Raw genomic sequence first — 19,777 nt, 5'->3', positions numbered from 1 at the left:
ATAAAACATGATAAAATAATTGGTATGACATTAACATAAGCAACAATCATTCAAACTATGGATATCAAACTATTCCTTTGGACCGGGTGATGAAACCTTATCTGATTTATTCAATGACACTTTATTGCAGTGAACACATTGAGTATAAGCAGAAAGAGGCCTATTATTCTAATATTATAAATATGTCACTGTCATTTGACAGTATTGACTCCTGACTGGCACAGGAATGAGTCCTAAAACCCAGAAATCAGTTAGCATTTTAGCACCATGGATTTCTAACTCTTTTAGTCAATGGGGATTTTGAATGGGTTTTTGGTTAGACGCCTGAAATAAGGTCTGCGGTTAACACAAGCTAAACAGATGTTGATGTTTTGATAGATGAGATAAGCTAAGTTAGCTAAGAACCCCACATGTACATTTTGAAACAAAATTGCAGTGGTTGCTAACAAGTGGCTGAATGAGACTACAGTGGTCGCCGGAAACTCTCTCACTAATCCGTCTTACAGCCTCTAGTCATGTTTTTCAGTGCCCTTGCAAAGATAAGTTACTGAACAATTTATTAAGCTACGGTTTTGCTAGCTTGTCAAAATCGCCGAATAGATCGTTGAAGCATAAAAATCAACCGACTGCGTTATCGTTCGCTTGTAGCTTTTTACTTCTCTCGGCTGCATTAATGCTTCAAACTTAATATAAGTGGTGTTCAATCTGTAAAGATTATACAGCTGAACAAAACAGCTCCGCATCAGAAAGGCATTTGCCACAAAGCTTATTTTGTGTAATGATCTAAAATCCAATGCAAAAATCCTATAGGCGAATTCTCCAGGGAACTCATAGCAAGGCTACTTCTGGGTCGGCCTACACATGCACTTGTTCATTTCATTTCATTCAGTTTAGGGAAAGGATTTCCTTTCCCAACAGGACACTGCCAAGTCTAACGCGAGCCCGACTGTATCTATCTGTATTTGTCAGCGGTTGCCAGAGGATGAAAACGTGTCTTTTTGAAAAGATGGTGAATTAAATATCCTGTGCTGCAGCGCCACAGTGTTCATGGTGGCCACTACTTTCTTCAGCTCTTTTTGCCCTCTAGGCCTCCAGGATAGCCACATGACTGAAAGCTGTGAACTGTTCCCATTTTGTATATATCAATTGGTAGAGAAGTTATTCTGGCCTAATAATAAATATTATGATATGGGTTTTTTTTTTACATGTAAAAGTACTTCTGATGAAAATAAGACAACTTTAAAATAGGGCCTGTTTAGGGTTTTTTAAGTCACCTTGTGCTTGTTGGTTTTCTTAGAGAAGGGATAGAAGAGACTCAGGTTCAAATTGAACAAACCAGAAGGTTTAAGAAAGCTAGGACATACAAAGAGAGGATAGACTACGAATGTCAAAAGTCACAGGATTATATAGTTGCAGTAAGGTGCCTCCTCTAAAATGTTTGTGTGCTGTGTCAGCGGAAGTTTTGGCAGAGGTGGGGTGATGTCCGTGTGTTAGTTTCTGATAGAGAACGTGTCCTTGAAGTGTTGCACACAATACAGAGTCTGTGCTGCAAAAAAGGAGAGGTACATTGGCCTGAGAAAATAGCTTTAACAGTACAGTCATTTGCTAAATGGTTATATAGGCCCGACTGATGTGAATTTTTTTGTGGCCAATATCAATATTGACAATGGGGATGAAAACGCCCGACCACCACCATTGGACTCATTCATCCCCACAGCCTGCTCTGACCATCACCTCATCAGTAAGGAAGTGTGGACAACAGGAACTTGAGGGAATACAAAGCTGAAATCCCTATAGGGAGGTGTTCCAGGCATGTCCCTCGGGGAGGAGGCCTCGGGGTTGACCCAGGACACGCTGGAGAGACTGTCTCTGAGCTGGCTTGGGAACGCCTCGGGGTCCCACCGGAAGAGCTGGAGGAGGTTTCTGGGGTGAGGGAAGTCTGGGTGTCTCTGCTTAGACTGTTGCCCCACGACCCGGCCCCGGATAAGAGGCAGTAAATGGATGGATGGATGTTTAGTGTTTTAACTATCTAACCAACTGTTGCGTTTTCTTTTTTCTGTCATAAAAGGTCTAATTTTGCTTATTTGTCTTTGCAGTGAGTCACTATAAGTTGGGGTTTCATCTACGTTCAAGGAGGGCATGGCAGTCCCTTAAACGAGCAGCAGCATCAAGTCCTCTGCAAATTCAATGCATCAGTCTCAGAATTATGGTTAACAAAGCATCAGTCACAGCTATAGCATTGGCAAATCATCCCAATGCAAGCAAAATGGTTAGCAGCCTTTCAATAATCACAATTATTACAAGCATTCTCTCGTCCAGTAACTCATAATTCACGGACAGTAATTGTTCAGCTGATAATGTAAAAGGGACAAGTAAAAGGGTTTAGCTGTTTAAATTATTGTCTTGTTTTAAAGGCGGAAGCCAAGGAATCATTTTTATGCTCATTCGGTGGAATAATTTTTAATTGCAGCGTGTGGTTCGTTGCCATAGGGCATTTATGCAAAAGCTTGTTTTAACTGTCATGTGTCATTCATTCAGCAGATTAAACCAATTATTTCATTTTGACAGATTTATCATGATCAGTAAGTAAAACTTTTCTTTTGGGGGACTCTATGGGCTGTGCTACTTTAAGGGGTCTGCCCCTTTTCTTTTGGGGGATCTATCCTAATGACGAGCAGGACTTCATCACTAAATCTCATCTTCCACCCCAGAGTCCAAGCGCCAAAACATTGTCAAATCTCATTCTGTCAATCACTTTTTCACTGTAATAAATTCATTCTTAATATCACTTGTCTCTCTTGATTGAAATAATGTTAAACCATTAAAATCTAATCATGTCATCATTTAGTCCCAGGGAAACTTTGTCCAAGTGGGGTTTTTTTCTGTGATTGACCTCGCACAAATTTCTTTCCCATAACACAACATGACTCCAGTCATCACTTGTGAGAATAATGAGCTCCCTGGTTGACAGTGCTCTAGTGTGAAGCCAGTGATAATGAGCTCCCCTTACTTGGAGGTGTGAGAAATCCCCACCAGACCATCATTCATACCTCTTAATAATGTTTATGGCCCGCTGATTATTACATCAGACACAATTACAACTTTTGATCTAGAACACAAAACAAAAGTTTGCAAACAACAAAAAGTATGATGTGTCATTATAAAGCAACTCTTGGCCTTTTCTTTGTGTCACATGCAGAACTTCTTTAAATCTTATTTCATTTCTTCTAACAAGAAGAAAACAACCAAAATGGATCAGCGAACAGTGGAACATGTTTGATGCAAGTTTTTTTTTTACTGAGAAAGTGTATTTAACATACTAACATCATTAACATTGATCCTAAGCTTCATCAATTAAATCAGACTTTAAAGCATCAGCAATTTGGAGAAATTCAGTTTATTGATGGAAAGTCCCTTGACCTGTACCATCTTGTTTTTGAGGGAAAACACAAAACAGTACAGTGTGATACAGACACAGTACTGTGTTGACATGTTGACAGACAAGTGTCACTGGAGCCTTTTGACCTCTTCAAGCCTTTCACTCTCCACGCACCTTGGTAGTGGGTTAAGTTGTACCAAATCTTTTCCAGGTTTTACCTTCCTGTCAGACAGCTCTTTCTGTCAACAAATACATTGTTTATATGGATGCATGCCTGGCAACATCATACACTGTACCTCAGCTGTTTAAAAGTGGTCTAAAACTGTCATGGCGAGCTGCAATGAAATAGAAACTTAAGAGTTATTTATTAAAAGTATATCTAAAGAAACATTATGTAAAAAATTACTTTTCAAACTTAGACTCCTTGGCCTCGTCTCATTTTCTCTGCAGAACATATCAAAACGCATTTTCTAATAAGCTCCACAACTTGAAACGTGATAAAACTTGATTTTATTTATTTGATTGATCCCTATTTGAGATGCTTTTGAAAATGTCAGTTAAGGTTTTAGTTTGAATTCAATCTGTTCACTTTACATACATTTCCTCAATCCTGGATCGTGGGGTCACTCCCAACTCATGAACCGATTATCTGCCCAGATGATCTTGGAGTGTTAGTCGTATGAAGATCCAATCTTAATGTCCCCATCAGTTTAAAGATAGTCGGGCATCCTGATTTGTTTCAAACATGTTTGATATTAAGAATTTAAAATCTTGACGATTGCGTGATAAAGGCAACTGCAGGAAGTTGTGTGTGATCATGACTAGAGAAGGAGGAGAACAGTCATAAATGGACAGCAGTGGTGACCTGTGGCAAGACGCAACACGTACAGGTGCAATGTAGCCGGTTTTAATACAAGCAATGGAAGTGAGCAAGTGAAGTGCTTCAGATAGAACTTATTCAACCTGACCTAAAACGCCTCAGCATGTTTCTAACAAGCTCCACAGGCAGAAATGTGGTCAAACTGGGATTAATATTGGAGGTGCTTTTAAAAAGAGGAAAGATGTTAGAAAGATGCAGAGCTAAACACTGAAGCTTCAGTGTCCCTGACATGACAACCTGCATAAGGATAAGGCCATAACTGTCTTCAGTATCCTCTCTGTAAAGTTGCACATGCAGACTGACTGGGCAGGTTTAAAAGGTCAGGGAGGAACTTTGTTTGTGGCATGTAATAGTTGTTAATGAAAACACAAACAATATCTTATGATCGTTAAACCCATACACAGGGAGTGAAATCAAGTCCAATTTATCATTTGCCGTCTGGGTCTCTAGTCCAAGAAATGTGATTCCATCCATCCATACATTTTCTGCCTCTTATCCGGGGCCGGACCATGGGGGGAGCAGTCTAAGCAGAGACATCCAGACTTCCCTCACCCCAGACACCTCCTCCAAGTCTTCCGGTGGGACCCCGAGGCGTTCCCAAGCCAGCCGAGAGACATAGTCTCTCCAGCGTGTCCTGGGTCTGCCCCGGACATGCCCGGAATACCTCCCTAGGGAGGCGTCCAGGGGGCATCCGGACCAGATGCCCGAACCACGTCAACTGACTCCTCTCGATGTGAAGGAGTAGCGGATCTACTCCAAGCTCTTCCCTGGTGACCGAGCTCCTCACCCTATCTTTAAGGGTGCGCCCATTTCGGCCGCTTGTATCCAAAAGCTCATGACCATAGGTGAGGGTAGGAACAAGGATCGACCGGTAAATTGACCTTCTTCACCACGACGGACCGATACAGCGACCGCATGACTGCAGACGCCGCACCGATCCGTCTGTCAATCTCACGCTTCATCTTCCCCCCACTCGTGAACAAGACCCCGAGATACTTGAACTCCTCCACCTGGGGCAAGGACTCCCCACCGACCCAGAGAGGGCAAGCCACCTTTTTTCCAGTCAAGAACCATGGCCTCAGATTTAGAGGTGCTGATCCTCATCCCCTCACACTCGGTAGCGAACCGCCCCAGAGCACGCTGAAGATCCGGGTTTGATGGAGCCAACAAGACCACATCATCTGCAAAAAGCAGAGACGAGATCCTGCGGTCCCCGAACCGGACCCCCTCCGGCACCTGGCTGCGCCTAGAAATTCTGTCCATAAAAGTTATGAACAGAACCGGTGACAAAGGGCAGTCCTGCCGGAGGCCAACGCGCACCGGGAACAGGTCCGACTTACTGCTGGCAATGCGAACCAGACTCCTGCTCTGTTCGTACATGGACCGGACCGCCTTTAGCAAAGGGCCCCGAACCCCATACTTTCTCAGACAGAAAAGTGATTCTTGTCAGCCATTTGTAAAACTTCTAGCCAAACGTTAAAAAAGTTAACTTTAAAAGTTTCAGCTAAGAACCCATTGTTGCTGTGCTCCCTGCTGTACTTCTTTTTTGTTTCTGTCTTCTGGGACAGATTGTTCCACCTCCATCCCTGAAGCTCTTTTATTTAACCTCTGACTCTACTGGCCACAGAGGCAGAGCTCATTCAGTACAAGAAAAGCTGACCTCATATGTAGCAGATTGCTGGCCACACTGTCCTGTCCTTATGGAAGGTAAGTATAGGATTCATATGAATGTATTTGTTCATTATGTAAATTTGTCAATGCTCGTGTTTTTTATTTCTTCATGAAGACGAATTTAATGTCTGGAAATGTTTGTTATTGAAATCAAGCAGACTGTCATTAACAATGAGGACATAATGTTTTATAAAGTAGTTTGAAGCTGTGTGCAGAATCAGAGTCAAAAGAAACAGACAGCTGAGACAATATTTTGAGCCACTTGTGAATGAAGATGTGTTTTCTTTGAGAGTGGAGTGTCTAGTAGTGTTTCCTCAGTGGTTGCCTTTTTCTTTCCTCGAATAATAATGTTTGGTGTTTACCTTAAGAGTTTCCTTGTGGCACAGAGACAGTTTTGCAGCATACAGAACTCAGTAAAAATGCAAACACAGGCCTTATGGGGAAGACCTTAACAGACCTAATGTGTGACAAAGTAGTTTGAAGCTGTGTGCAGAATCATGAGTCAAAAGAAATAGACAGCTGAGACCAAAAAAAAAAAAACATTCCTATTTTGTTTTCCCATACCTGTACATGTTGCCCTCTACATTATTTTTTGGGGTCATTATCATCCTAACAGTGTGTGGAAACCTTTTGGTCACTTTCTCAGAGGATTATTTTAAGCAGCTCCATACTCCAACAAATTACCTGATTTCCTCTCTGGCTATGTCTGACCTGCTTTTATGGAGAATAGTCATGTTTTCATTCGATGATTCAAACTGTTGAGTCTTGTTGGTATTTTGGTGACTTATTCTGTAAAGTCTGGTGTCACGTTAGTTACAGAATCAATTCTCAATCTTTCCTTCATATCAGCTGACCGATACTTCACCGTTTGTCAGCCTCTGCTTTACAGAAGAAAAGTATCTATAAATGTTGTGCTGGTAATGATTCTGATTTGTTGGAGTATTTTAATTAATTTAGGTTTTCGAATAGTTTTTTTGCAGTTTTTTAGTTATTTTTGGTGTTTTGCATGTTTCTTTCAGAGTGGAGTGTCTAGTAGTGTTTCCTCAGTGGTTTCCTTTTACTTGCCTGGAATAATAATGGTTGGTGTTTACCATAAGATTTTCCTTGTGGCACAAGGACAGTTTTGCAGCATACAGAACTGAGTAAAAACATCAAACACAGCCCAGCCAAAAGTCACTAAAACCCTGGCGATTGTAATGGGGGCTTTTCTTTCTTTGTGGATACCATTTCTCATCTGTAACATCATCAAACCTTTAAAGAGCATATTGCAGGTTAAAAAAAAGTTGAGATTAACACTTCATGTTGTCAGATAAGGGCTGCAGAATAAGTACATCAATTTTCTGTATATTCTTCAAAACATAAGTGCTCTAATTTAAAGGAGAAAGTGGCTGTTTTTAGCGTAGTTGTTTAGAACTCGCTTTTTTTTCAACAACGCGTCATACGACGTTCTGTTACTCTGCTTTGATCGGCTTTATGCATGCGTGTATGAATGAATGAATGAAGCCTTTATTGCCCCTGGGGGAACTTGTCTTATACTGAGAGCATGAAACACTTTACAAACAAACATTTAGAAAGCAGCACAAAAGAATTAAAGCACAAAAAAACAGGCTAAAACATGATTAAAGAGGTGTAATGATAAGTGGTAGTGAGTGAGAACAGACAGGATGCCTCCCTGCAATAGTTTGTAATTTGCGCGGCGCACATTCGGGTGCATAGTGTAAGTGGCTTGATTATTCATAGTGTGTTTTGGTGAATTATTCCCACAACCTCAGAAAACGATCGAACAGACACGTTGAATATTTCAGCATCAGGCGCAAAAGCGTTTCTTTATTAATGATTTAAATCTCTGGCTGTTTAACATAAAATATTATATACGCAGACAAGCATTTAATGATTTGATCTGCTGGAATCCTCTGTTATATTCTCTAGTTTGCGCGTAATAGACACCGGACAGTCTGTATTAATATATGTAGTCATACGATTTATTATAAATCCAACTCTGTTGCAACAGAGCGTGTGTGTGTGTGTGTGTGTGTGTGTGTGTGTGTGTGTGTGTGTGTGTGTGTGTGTGTGTGTGTGTGTGTGTGCGCGCGCAGTGAGGAAAGACGGAACGCGCGGTTTGGAAACAAACAGAAACACAAGCTTTACGTCTGTCGGTCCTCTATCCCATTAAAACTTTAAACTTTTTGTAGTAGCCTAATATATGTGCACGCATTAAACTGTCGAGTGTGTGCGCTGTTGTGCATGTTTGTGTGGATTACGTGCGCTGTGAACTCACGTCAGGAGAATCCTGCATCATACACTGTATTTTCTATAACAACGTGAGCACTGGGCTGCATGAGGAATAAACAATAAAGACATAGTGCTGCATTAGCACAGGCCGTGTAATCGGGTTTTATGTCTGTCTGTCTGTCTGTCTGTCTGTCTCTCCCTCTCTCTCTCGCGCTCGCGCACAGCGCGGCACCGTAATACGTTGTACAGATTTGCCGTTTTTACGAGCAACTCCCATACAATGTAAAGGTGAATGATCGGCACTTGCACCTTCTACAAATTGTTTTTTAATGGATTGAATGTGATTACAAACTTTACATATGCTGATGTGAACACAGCACGAGCCCATATATCGCGAGCTGACACCTGTCACTCAGCAGGACGCCTGCTCAGGGTCTCTACTCACACCACAACTTCACTTCTCTCCTGAGGCCGTTATTCCTCTAATCCTGCCTGTTTCTGCTCTCTATCACATCTAATAGGTTCAGAATAATAAGCCAGTGGACCATTATATGTAAAGGAATACATATTTTCTTCCTCTTTATTGACGGGAGTGACACTCGGATCCATGCTTTTCTATGTTAAACAGACGGGGATTCAGCGGGACTCCCTTACGTTACGTCACAGCCGAATGCGGAAGTAAAGAGCAAAGACGTGCAAAAACGTACTAAAACGTCTCCAGGAGACCCTGTGGGTTATTAATTTTAGAATTTCTTTAAAAACAGTATTGTTAACATATTTTCCTATGATTAGTTAAGTTTTGTCTTTAATCTGCAATATGCTCTTTAAATATTTACTCAACGCCGCCATCATTAATTGTAACACTTGTTGGGATGCTTCAATTCTACTGTGAATGCAATCTATTCACCTTACATATATTTTATAAATCCTTGCTCATGGGGTCGTTCCTAATTCAAGGCTGCTCGGAACTGATTATCTGCCCAGATTATCTTGTAGTGTGAGTCGAAAAAAAGATCAAACTAGGATCAATATTTTGAAAAGAGGAAAGACTTAAAACGCAGAAAGTTTTACAGTACAGACCGATGCAGAGCTGGCTGAATATTGAAGCTCCCTGACATGGGAACATGAATGTGCATTGATTCTTGGGAGGAGGAGTCGGGTGGAGACAGCGGTCTTTAATGTTTTAAATGTGGTTTGTTAGTAACAATTAAAATGTTGCACGTCAGAAATTCATATTGCACCTTTAAATCTGACTAATCTGTATAATCACCTTAACCGCATGCTGGTTGATGGGAAAGAAGTGGGGAGGCTTTCTCAGTTCTCAAGTTAACAAAGTTTATTAACCAGTTGAATCAAGAATGTAAGATACAGTGTCACCGGGTTCTTTTTACGTTTCCCTGACAGACATACAAATGCTGGGTCAGCTCACAAAGTCTGAACCCATTCTAGCTCTCCCTGAACCCTTATATAGTCTAGACAGAGGTTATCTAACCCAAAATTATGCATCTTCAGGATGTTTTCTCTTCTCATTAGTTCATCGTCATCTACATCACCTACATCTGCCTCTGTCTCTGAGAAGAACAATCACTGCGCTCACAGGACTCACCATCTGTGGGAAAACCAAACAGAAAACACCCCGCCTGCTCTATCGTCACGCTATCTGACTCCAAGTAGCAAACATTAGTTCATTCAAATGTCAAGGCTGTAGCACAAACTTATGTGGGTTATGTGTGCTGCTTTTTGTTCCTGTCATACAGTCTTCTGCAAGAAATATCAATGAAAATCATACACATGAATAATATCGTGAACTTTATTATTAAAAATAATACAAAGCGTAAGCAAAATCCTTCATACTGTAGATGTCAGAACATTTCCTTCATGCTGGGTTATCTAGCCCCCCCCCCCCCCTCCAGGAGCTTTATACCCTTTTACCTGATACATCCATCAATACATTACTGCCATGAGCAATGAGAATCTTTAGAGGCACAATATTAATCTGTAAAAAGCACCATGTTCTAACAAATGGCAATATGGACTATTTCTTTCAGACTAGAAACAGGCCACAATGTAACTGTCTTTACTATCCACTCTGTAAAGTTTCAGATAGCACTTAGCACTTATCAGGCACCGCTTTGGAATCGTCTACCAGTCGGGGTCCGGGAGGCAGACACGCTAGGTACTTTTAAGAATAGACTTAAAACTATTCTTTTTGATAGGTCTTATAGTTAGGGCTGGCTTAGGACCAGCTCATAAATATGCTGCTATAGGCCTAGACTACCGGGGGAACTGCACCAGGATCTCTTATCTCTCTCTCTGCTTTCATATCTTATTACTGCTTGTCACTATCGTTATATTCAAGTTACTAACCTCTCCTTTTTCTGGGAGCTGCTGAGCTCTCTTAGGTTCCTTGGGACTGTTGATGAGGATGGCCTGCCCAAACAGATTGACTTATTCAACCTGACCTAAAATGCCTCAGCATGTTTCTAACAAGCTCCACAGGCAGAAATGTGGTCAAACTGGGATTAATATTGGAGGTGCTTTTAAAAAGAGGAAAGACGTTAGAAAGATGCAGAGCTAAACACTGAAGCTTCAGTGTCCCTGACATGACAACCTGCATAAGGATAAGGCCATAACTGTCTTCAGTATCCTCTCTGTAAAGTTGCACATACAGACTGACTGGGCAGGTTTAAAAGGTCAGGGAGGAACTTTGGCATGTAATAGTTTTTAATGAAAAACAAAACAATATTTCATGATTGTTAAACACATACAAAGGGGCTAAAATCAAGCCTAATTTGTCATTGGCTGTCTGGGTCTCTATTCCAAAAAAAAGTGATTCTTGTCAGCCATTTGTAAAACTTCCAGCCAAACATTAAAAAAGTTAACTTTAAAACTTTAAGCTAAGAACCCATGGTTGAATTGTGAAGGGACATTCAACACTTGCTGTACTTTATTTTCTGCCTGCCGGGACAGATTGTTCATTCGACATCCCTGAAGCTCTTTTATTGAACATGGGAATTTAACCTTGTATTGATTTTGATATTAAACGATATCACGTGCATTAAAATGAATTCCTATTTTGTTCAATTTGTTTCCTTTCAAACAGATGGAGCCAGAACGCTGCTTTGAGTCCAGAAACACATCCTGCTTGAAGACAAGTTTTCCCATACCCCTACGTGTTGCCCTCTACGCCATTTACGGGGTCATTATCATCCTAACAGTGTGTGGAAACCTTTTGGTCATTGTCTCAGTGGCTTATTTTAAGCAGCTCCATATTCCAACAAATTACCTGATTTCCTCTCTGGCTATGTCTGACCTGCTTTTAGGAATATTCATCATGTTCCCATTTATGATTCAAACTGTTGAGTCTTGTTGGTATTTTGGTGACTTATTCTGTAAAGTCTTTTTGAGTTCTGGTGTCACGTTGTGTACAGCATCAATTCTCAATCTTTCCTTCATATCAGTTGACCGATACTTCGCTGTTTGCCAGCCGCTGCTTTACAGAATCAAAATGTCTGTGAAAGTTGTTTTTATCATGATTCTGATCTGTTGGAGTATTTCAATTAGTTTAGGTTTTGGAATGGTTTTTATTAAGTTAAATACTTTGGTTGTTGATGAGTCTTACTATAACCATGTTGAATGCGAAGGAGAATGTCTTTTGTTTCAGAGTGGAGTGTCTAATAGTATTTCCTCAGCGGTTGCCTTTTACTTGCCTGGGATAATAATGGTTGGTGTTTACCTTAAGATTTTCTTTGTGGCACAGAGACAGTTTCGCAGCATCCAGAACTCAGGCTGTGTGAACTCAGTGAAACCGTCAAACACAGGCCAGACAAAAGCCACTAAAACCCTGGCTGTTGTAATGGGGGCTTTTCTGTGCTTTTGGACTCCATTTTTCATCTGTAACATCATCGATCCTCATATTAGTTATTCAACACCACCAGCATTTCTTTTAACACTTGGATGGTTGGGATGCTTGAATTCTACTGTGAACCCTATGATTTATGCTTTCTTCTATAGTTGGTTCAGAAAGGCTTTTAAATTATTAACCTCAGGTCACATCTTTAAATCTGACATTTCACAGACAACACTTTTCACTGAATAAACTGATGAAAAGTTCAAGTTTTGTCAACTTGTTTTTTTATTTTTACAAACAAAATGTTCATGAAATTGATGTTGTAAATGTGCTGTTTGAATCAAAAGAGAAGAGATCTGCTAAGGGGGCTTTTATCAACTTCTTTGTCATTTTATTTTTTTATTGTAGAGTTGGTAAAGTAGGCAAATAGAAAAAGAAGCTAGCCTTAACTGCTTCTCTATGATTTTCTTGGCCCTTTAGCGTCACCCTCACGCAGACTACTGTCGAGTTCTGGTAGTGGTTGGACACCAGCTTTAGCTTGGGCTTTGGTGATTACAGGACAAGACACATTTGAATTCAGTTCTCCGACCTTCCCAGAGTCACTTTGCTCAGACAGTTCTTTATCCTGCAACAAGTCCATTAGCACAAGCAAATCCCAACCCAAGATGGTATCAACAGGTGTGTTCTCTACCACCCCAACAGTCAGCAAGTAAGATTGTTCATCAATAATCACAGTTAAATCAGTTTTTGGGTACAGATGTCTGTCTCCATGAACACTCCATAATGTCCGCCTGTCTGCAGTAGTCCACAGTGCCGATTGGCACCAGAGTATTTTTTGGGGGGTTTTTTTCCCAAGATTTATTTTTGGCATTTTGCCTTTATTATAGAGGGAGGAAAGTGGACAGAGGCGGAAGTTTAGGGAGAGAGTACATGGGGACGTGTGCACTGCCGCTGCGCCAGCAGCGCCCCCCCAGAGTACTTTTAACTAGAGACATGTTGCTACCTGAGTCTCACAGGGCTGTCACCTGTTGACCACTGATGGTAACAGTTTTGTGTCGCGCCTTCACCTCCATGTCAGCCTCAGGGCCCACTTATAACCAGGATGCATAACAAGCACCAGTGAACTTAGCTTTGCATACGGGACACACAGAAGCTTTGTGGCCTGGCTGCTGGCAATAGAAGCAAACAAAGTCCTTACCCAATCCTCGCTGGTTTGGGGCAGAGATGGTGTCATGTGCAGGTCCCTGGTATCTCTCCCCCATTGCAGGCCGTGATTGTTGATGCTGAAAAGCTGGTTGGTGTTTTGCACTACAATGAGAAAAACCAAAACAAAGAATAGAAAAAATATTATTTACAGGTCTACAAGAAATATTTACAAAAAACAAAAGACACAAGTAGCGAACCAACAAAGAACTCTCTCCAAAAGCTGCTACTTTCTCTGTAACTCGGAGTGATCTGCCCTCAAGGTCTCAAGCAGCCTTCTTTTTAAACAAAGGGAAAGTGAGCTTTTATAGTCTTCTGACTACTCAAAGAGCTTTTACACTGCAGGGCACACCTATCCATTCACACTGATGGCTGGTTATATGGCCATCGGGTAACTAATTCCATTCACGTTCATACGCTGCCTGACGCAGCAGGGGGGGCAATTCAGGGTTAAGTGTGTTGCCCAAGGACACATCGGATATGTCGCTCACAGGAGCTGGGGATCGAACCCTCGACCTTCCGATTGAGAGACGACGACTCTACCAACTGTGTCACGATGCAGGCAGAAAACAGGGAGGAGGACCCAATCATAAAAATGTATTAAACAAAAGGCAAAAACTTACTGGAAAAACAAAATCCAAAAACCACGAGGAGCAAGGAGACAAACCACATACCAGGACAAACGACAAAAGACAATGAACCGACGAGAGACTGAGGAAAACACAGAGACTAAATAGACATGGGGTAATCAGACACAGGTGAGACTAATCAGACAGGTGAGGACAATCAGACAGGAGGGAAACACAAGGAACAAAGAGCACAAGACCAGAAAACTGAGGACAAGTACAAAGTAAAACCTGACACTGAAGAGACTAAAACAAGATATTACCAAATAAAACAGGAAACACTTAAAACAAGACTAGGAAACGTTAAACACCAAACTGAGAACCTGAAAACACAAGCAACAGGAAACAAGCTTAAAGACAACATAGGAGGACACAGGGAAACACACTAAGGACTAAAGTAAACACAAGGCTAGGAATCATACATACACAGATTTTCTCATAAATGAATGGGGTTTTTTTTGTTGTTTTTTTTTGTTTATTATAGTGATTATACATACATACAGATGTTTTTGTGGTTGGTGTATAACCTCAAACAAGTTATACATCGTACATACTGAGATAAATCATAAATTGTAATCATCATAAAGCAAAACGTTGATGATGTGAAGTGAAGTTCGGCTCCAGGCCCACATCCACATAACATGATTCACTCCAGTACTTATCATTATTTGGATGAGTTATCTTGTATCAGTGTTGTATGTTTATAGGTTGAACATAAAAGAAAAATGCCATACAAACAAGAAAAAAAAAAGAAAAAAAGAAATATACCAATAAGCAAAACCAAAAAAGTACAACGATAATAAGTGACTAAGTGATAAGTGCTCCCCTTAGTGGTTGTTGATATTACATCCCATTTTGACTGCCTTATCCATTTTTTTTCCTTTTTGTTTTTCGGGATTTATTTGTTTTAAGTGTGGTTTTCCTTTAAATATTTCTCCCACTTTTGTTGACCAATTGTTTCCTGTCCTCTTATTTTGAATGTTATTCTTTCCATTTCCTTGATTTTTTCAATAAGTTTCCTCCATTTATCAATAGTTGGGCTTGTTTTTTGTAGCCAGTTGGTAGTGATTAGGTTGAGGACGCTTACCCGTAATATTCTAAAAAGATAAAGATCTTCTTTACTAAACTCTCCCATTGATGTTAAGCCCAACACGATGATGGATTTGTCAGTTTTCATATCCATTTTCAACACGCTTTGTATTTCATTCAATATATTTTGCCAGTATTTTTTTAATAGTGGACATAACCAGAAAATATGGGAATAGTTTGCTGCTTTCTCTCCACAATCTCTCCAACATTTCGATGTTATAGATTTTTGAATGAATTGAAATCCCTGTGGATTCCTCAGTACTAACTTACCCTTTTTTAATTAATATTTTATTCACAACACAGCAACTTTCATCTTTTGGTGATGATTTAAAAACAAACATTTCAACAATCAATTACATAATGTGATCATCATGTCGGCCTATTTACCTGGCGGAAATGGGCCACCGTGGAGCGCATACCTAACGCCCTAAATGGTATGTGTGCTGAGAAATAATGATGATGATGATGATGTGGTGTATTGCATGATTAGGAGTATTGGCAGAGGGAAAAGTTTGGTGCGTGTGTGTCGGTGTACGTGTGTCAGTGTGTGTGCTGGTGTGTGCGCCCGCACTCAGTGACGGAGCCGCTGATTGCAGGTATCTGGCACCACTACGGACTAGCAGCGGCCGATTTCTTAGTTCAAAGGAATCCACCCACCGCCTCCTGTTCTTGTCGCTTGGGAAAGACACCGTCCTCACAAAGTGGACACCTGGGCCCATCAATGGCCAAGGGCCCTGCTTTAGAATGTCCCTCCCTTTTCATGCTCCTTCCACCTCTCCTGCAGAGAGTGCGAATGGAGAAGATGAGGCTTGGACCAGTGGCCCGATATTGACCTCACATGATATGGTTCGCAGACATCCTTCCATTGCTGGCGGGTCTTTATGGCATGGTGCAGGGAACAGCAGGTGGATCCTCTGGTATACTCGGCACCTGAGATTCTGCAGTTTTGCAAGAGCTCCTGGAGGCGGGGCAGTCGGCCTCCACCCTACGGGGTATAGTGGCAGCTATTAAGACAGCCCTTATAGGCTGATGTTGTCTGAGGAAGTTGGCCACCTTGTGTCCCAATTCCTGGAGACATATGGGCCGTCATTGTAGACCGGCTCTCCCGCCTTGGGATTTAGATCTAGTTCTAAAGGCTTTGTAACGGACGCCGTTCAAGCCCCTGGATTCAGTCGACTTGATGTGACTATCCCTTAAGACTGCCTCATTGATGGCGCTGGCCATCGCCTGGCGGGGTGGAGAGCTTCAGGCTGTCTCCCTTCATGCAGACCTCTGCAGGTTCCTACCAGAGGGTACAGGCATGTCCCCATGGTTTTTTCTGACTCTCGGATGAGTCAGAGGTTTGAGCTCCGGTCTCTCCACTCCATGCAGAGACAGAACGAGGACCAATGACGCTCACTGGTATGTGCGGTACGTGCACTACAGGTGTATGTGCACAGGGCATGGATGAGGTCATCTCTGAGCGAGATCTGCATGGCTGGTACTTGTTCCGGCCCATCTACATTTCCCCGATTCTACCAGATTAATGTGGCTGCAAACATGTTGTTTCGTGAATGTGTGCTCGATGTAGCCCAGCATAGCGTCATGTTTTACTTTCCCTTCTCCGTCATCCTGGCGTGGCTGTTCGGTGTGGCAACGTCACCTCTCGCGTTGAGCCTGAGCATTTTGCAGGGCAGGCTAGCCTTGATTGCGTCTGGCGCCTTGGCATCAGGTGGCAAAGACTGGCAGTCAGCTGTACTTGCTAGCCTGGGGTGTTTATATTTTGTACATTTGTATATAGTTCATTGACATCCATGTGGTTACTCTTTTTTTTTGGAGCACTGGTGGCGGCAACATCTTATTCGAAGGACACAGTTCCTGTCATGGACGGGTGCTTCTCTATTCCCTTGTGGTGTGTCTTTCTTTTATTGCAAGACAAGAGACAATACACATACAAAAAAAGATGATTGCTCTTACAGAGCCCCATACATATGGAATATGTGGTGGAGAGATAGTCTCCCTATGATAGAGAACGTAGGTTACAAGGTGTAACCATGGCTCTGTGAGTGAAGAGACTCTCTCTCCACTATATATTCCATATGTATGGGGCTGACCATAGGGTCAGGTGACATTGTGGACAATTAGTTTTAAGACAATCTACCTGTGAGGGGGCTAATAACACCTGTGCAACACACAGCAGTCTCGAGCTGGAGAGATAGTCTCTTCACTAAGAGAACCATGGTTACACCTTGTAACCTACGTTCTCTGTCATATTCAGACTTTGTCATTGGCTGTAGTAAAACAGTCAGGGTTTTTTTTTTTACATGATAAAGTTTAGTGTTTACTTAGCCTACCGCAGCATTAGACATGAGACGCAGCCACTTTCAAAAATTAGCAAACTATAGGCTTATATCTAGCTTTACCATTGTGACTTGTTTTTTTGTTTTTTTGTTTTTTTGTTAACCAACTTTATGCATGTTTTCATGTTTTCAAGCCATACAAATCCATATGAACAGGATATCAGATGGAGACAGACGGTGCTTCTTTTCACTACAGCTTCGCTCCTTACTGTCGAATGAGAAACTAGAGTCCCCATAACAAAGAGAAGCATGGCACTTCACTGCCTCCTGCTGGTGACATTGAGGTACAATAAAAACACAAACATTTGTGACGACTCAGTGTGAATGAAAGTTTACAGAGCTCCACTTTGTTTTTAGTAACGTTTCATTATTGCCTCATTATTGATTATATATTGACTGATTATCAGGCTACTGATAGAATTAAGTCAAACAAAATAAATGCTTGTTAACTGTCTGCTGGTGCTTTATTTTATGTTAATTTTTTAATCTCAGATTATTTTGTTTATTATCTTTTCTGCTGCTTTGATCATGTGGGCTCGATCTTTAAAGAGAGCCATAAAAATATTAATATAGCCAATTAAAGGCAATCCTGGTGTTTGTGTAAACAACAATGGATAGCACTTACACATCATAGCCACCAGATGTCAGCAAAACCCAACACATGCTGCTGATTGTTGGGATTGCAGCTCTGGACGTTTGAGCACAGCGGTACATGCGTGCGTACACACACGCACGCACACACACACACACGCACGCGCACACACACACACACACACACTTCTTCCAAAGGTTATGAAATTTTATTTTCACATAAGCCTGAAACCAACGGAGAATAAAGTCCCACAAATTCAAATGAACAATAAAATGCATGTCTCTTTCTTTTTTGAACTTCAGGGACTCCGTAGAACCTTACTATTATTATTTAGAGGTCAAACAACTTTTAGAGCAAGGAGGCAGCCACAATACAAAGGCAAAATCCCTCTGCAGGGCTTCAAACATCTGAATCTCAAACAAACTAAGTAACCAAAAGTTAAATGAACTGATTAGATCATTTTTCTATTTAAACAAGTTTACAGAATGGGATTAAATGAATTGGAACATCCAACTTCCACCACTGGGTGACAGCACGAGCCTGCGTATGCAGCACTTTAACACCCATTGAGTCCAAAGTTCCCAAACCTTCCTCGGGCTATCCCACAATAGGATACGTTTTTCAGCTGGAATCCAAAACTCCTTAAATTGAACTTCATTTTTGTGGCAACATCATGCAGGCGATTTCTAGACAACACCGAACAACAAAGACGCCATCTCAATGGAGGGGACACAGAAGTCTATTTGACTTTGTAATAAAATTGCTTATCTGTCATAGATTATCTGACAAAGTGGGAATTGCTCACATTTTAAATACAAATGCTGTGTTTTAGGAGGCGATGGGAAAAACAAATCAAAGTGTTTGCACTCAGCGTACAGGCGTTGAAAAATACTGATGACTAACTACTCTTCAAACTAATGTAACCTCTCTGTAAAAAAAAAGACACAAAATGTAGCCTTTTATATACTACTTTTAGTAAAACAAGATTAAGCTGTCGGGGCGAATTCTGATTGGAAATTCTGCCATATCCTCAGCTTGTATTTGTCAAGTTAGAATCAGGAAACAAAAAACTAGAACCTGAAGAAGGAAAAAAAAATGTACAGGTTTTTTTTTTTTTTTTTTACATTGTATTTTTGCATATCCAACCTCCAAACAAGAAGATGAGATGGTCATCAAAAGAACTGCTTCATCAAAACATTTGATTTCTGTGCACTTCAAGAAGCTGCATTCGATTTGGGCTATACTACAGACTGTTCTGTCTTTACTTTACTGAACAGAATCATGAACCGTGTGTGTGGGTGTGTGCGTGCGTGTATGTGTGTTTGTGGGTGTAAGTGTGCGTGTGTGTGTGTGTGTGTGTTCCCCAGAAACACCTCCAGTATACGGGCTACTCAATAAAACCCGGGGCTGCGGTCCGTCACTGCATTCATCATCCTATTACGGCGAACAATTCGGCTCCCAATACATGAAAGGTAAAATGAATTACCAACGTTAAGCCGTCAATAAAGTCATTTCTGTAAATGGTGTCTCCGAGGGCCCCCGCTATTATTCAACAAGCTTTATCAGCACCTTGGAAATTACGTGGCTTGTAGCGCGGCCCCTGCTTCACTTTGATTAAGGGCCCTGCCAGGGAGCGGTGACAGCGCTTTTGACTCGGGTTTTTTATTCAGCCCCGCACCTCGTGAAGAACACCGGGCTGATCAGGCAGAATGAAGACTAATTAAAAGCTATAAATTATCTTTCGCAGCCTCTCTCAAGGAGCCTCTCTTTTCGGCGCCAGATAAGAGCAGACTGAGAGCTCATTTACGCACAATGGCGCTGCGGCTAAACAGCATATTGATACTGTCCTAATTGGAATTTAATTAAGTAGCATTGCTTCCTATATTCCGGCCTGTGGGATAAAGATTTCACTAAGG

The 19,777-nt window shown here is 41.4% G+C and overlaps 1 protein-coding gene, 1 long non-coding RNA gene and 1 pseudogene across 3 annotated transcripts; 2 read left to right on the top strand and 1 right to left on the bottom strand.

Moving 5' to 3' along the window:
• The first annotated feature begins 6,500 nt into the window (after positions 1-6,500).
• On the top strand, positions 6,501-7,243 carry LOC306818822 (trace amine-associated receptor 1-like; annotated as a pseudogene). The gene has a single exon. The product of its transcript is annotated as a trace amine-associated receptor 1-like (transcript).
• A 2,014-nt stretch (positions 7,244-9,257) lies between these two features.
• Positions 9,258-13,914, bottom strand: LOC306818503. The gene is made up of 3 exons (XR_013778263.1): positions 13,839-13,914; positions 13,211-13,320; positions 9,258-9,771 (listed from the first exon to the last, which is right to left on the bottom strand). It is a non-coding gene; the product is annotated as an uncharacterized lncRNA (long non-coding RNA).
• LOC306818578 (trace amine-associated receptor 1-like) lies at positions 11,433-12,375 on the top strand. Its single transcript, XM_079336235.1, has one exon. It carries the CDS (start codon positions 11,467-11,469, stop codon positions 12,259-12,261), a length of 795 nt encoding a protein of 264 aa, XP_079192361.1. The 5' UTR covers positions 11,433-11,466; the 3' UTR covers positions 12,262-12,375.
• Positions 13,915-19,777: the final 5,863 nt, after the last annotated feature.

The sequence above is a fragment of the Symphodus melops genome, assembly GCF_947650265.1.
Source record: "Symphodus melops genome assembly, chromosome: 23".
In the NCBI taxonomy this organism is placed as follows: Eukaryota; Metazoa; Chordata; class Actinopteri; order Labriformes; family Labridae; genus Symphodus; species Symphodus melops.
The sequence above is the reverse complement of the archived record's forward strand: the minus strand, read 5'-3'. Positions and strand labels throughout refer to the sequence as shown.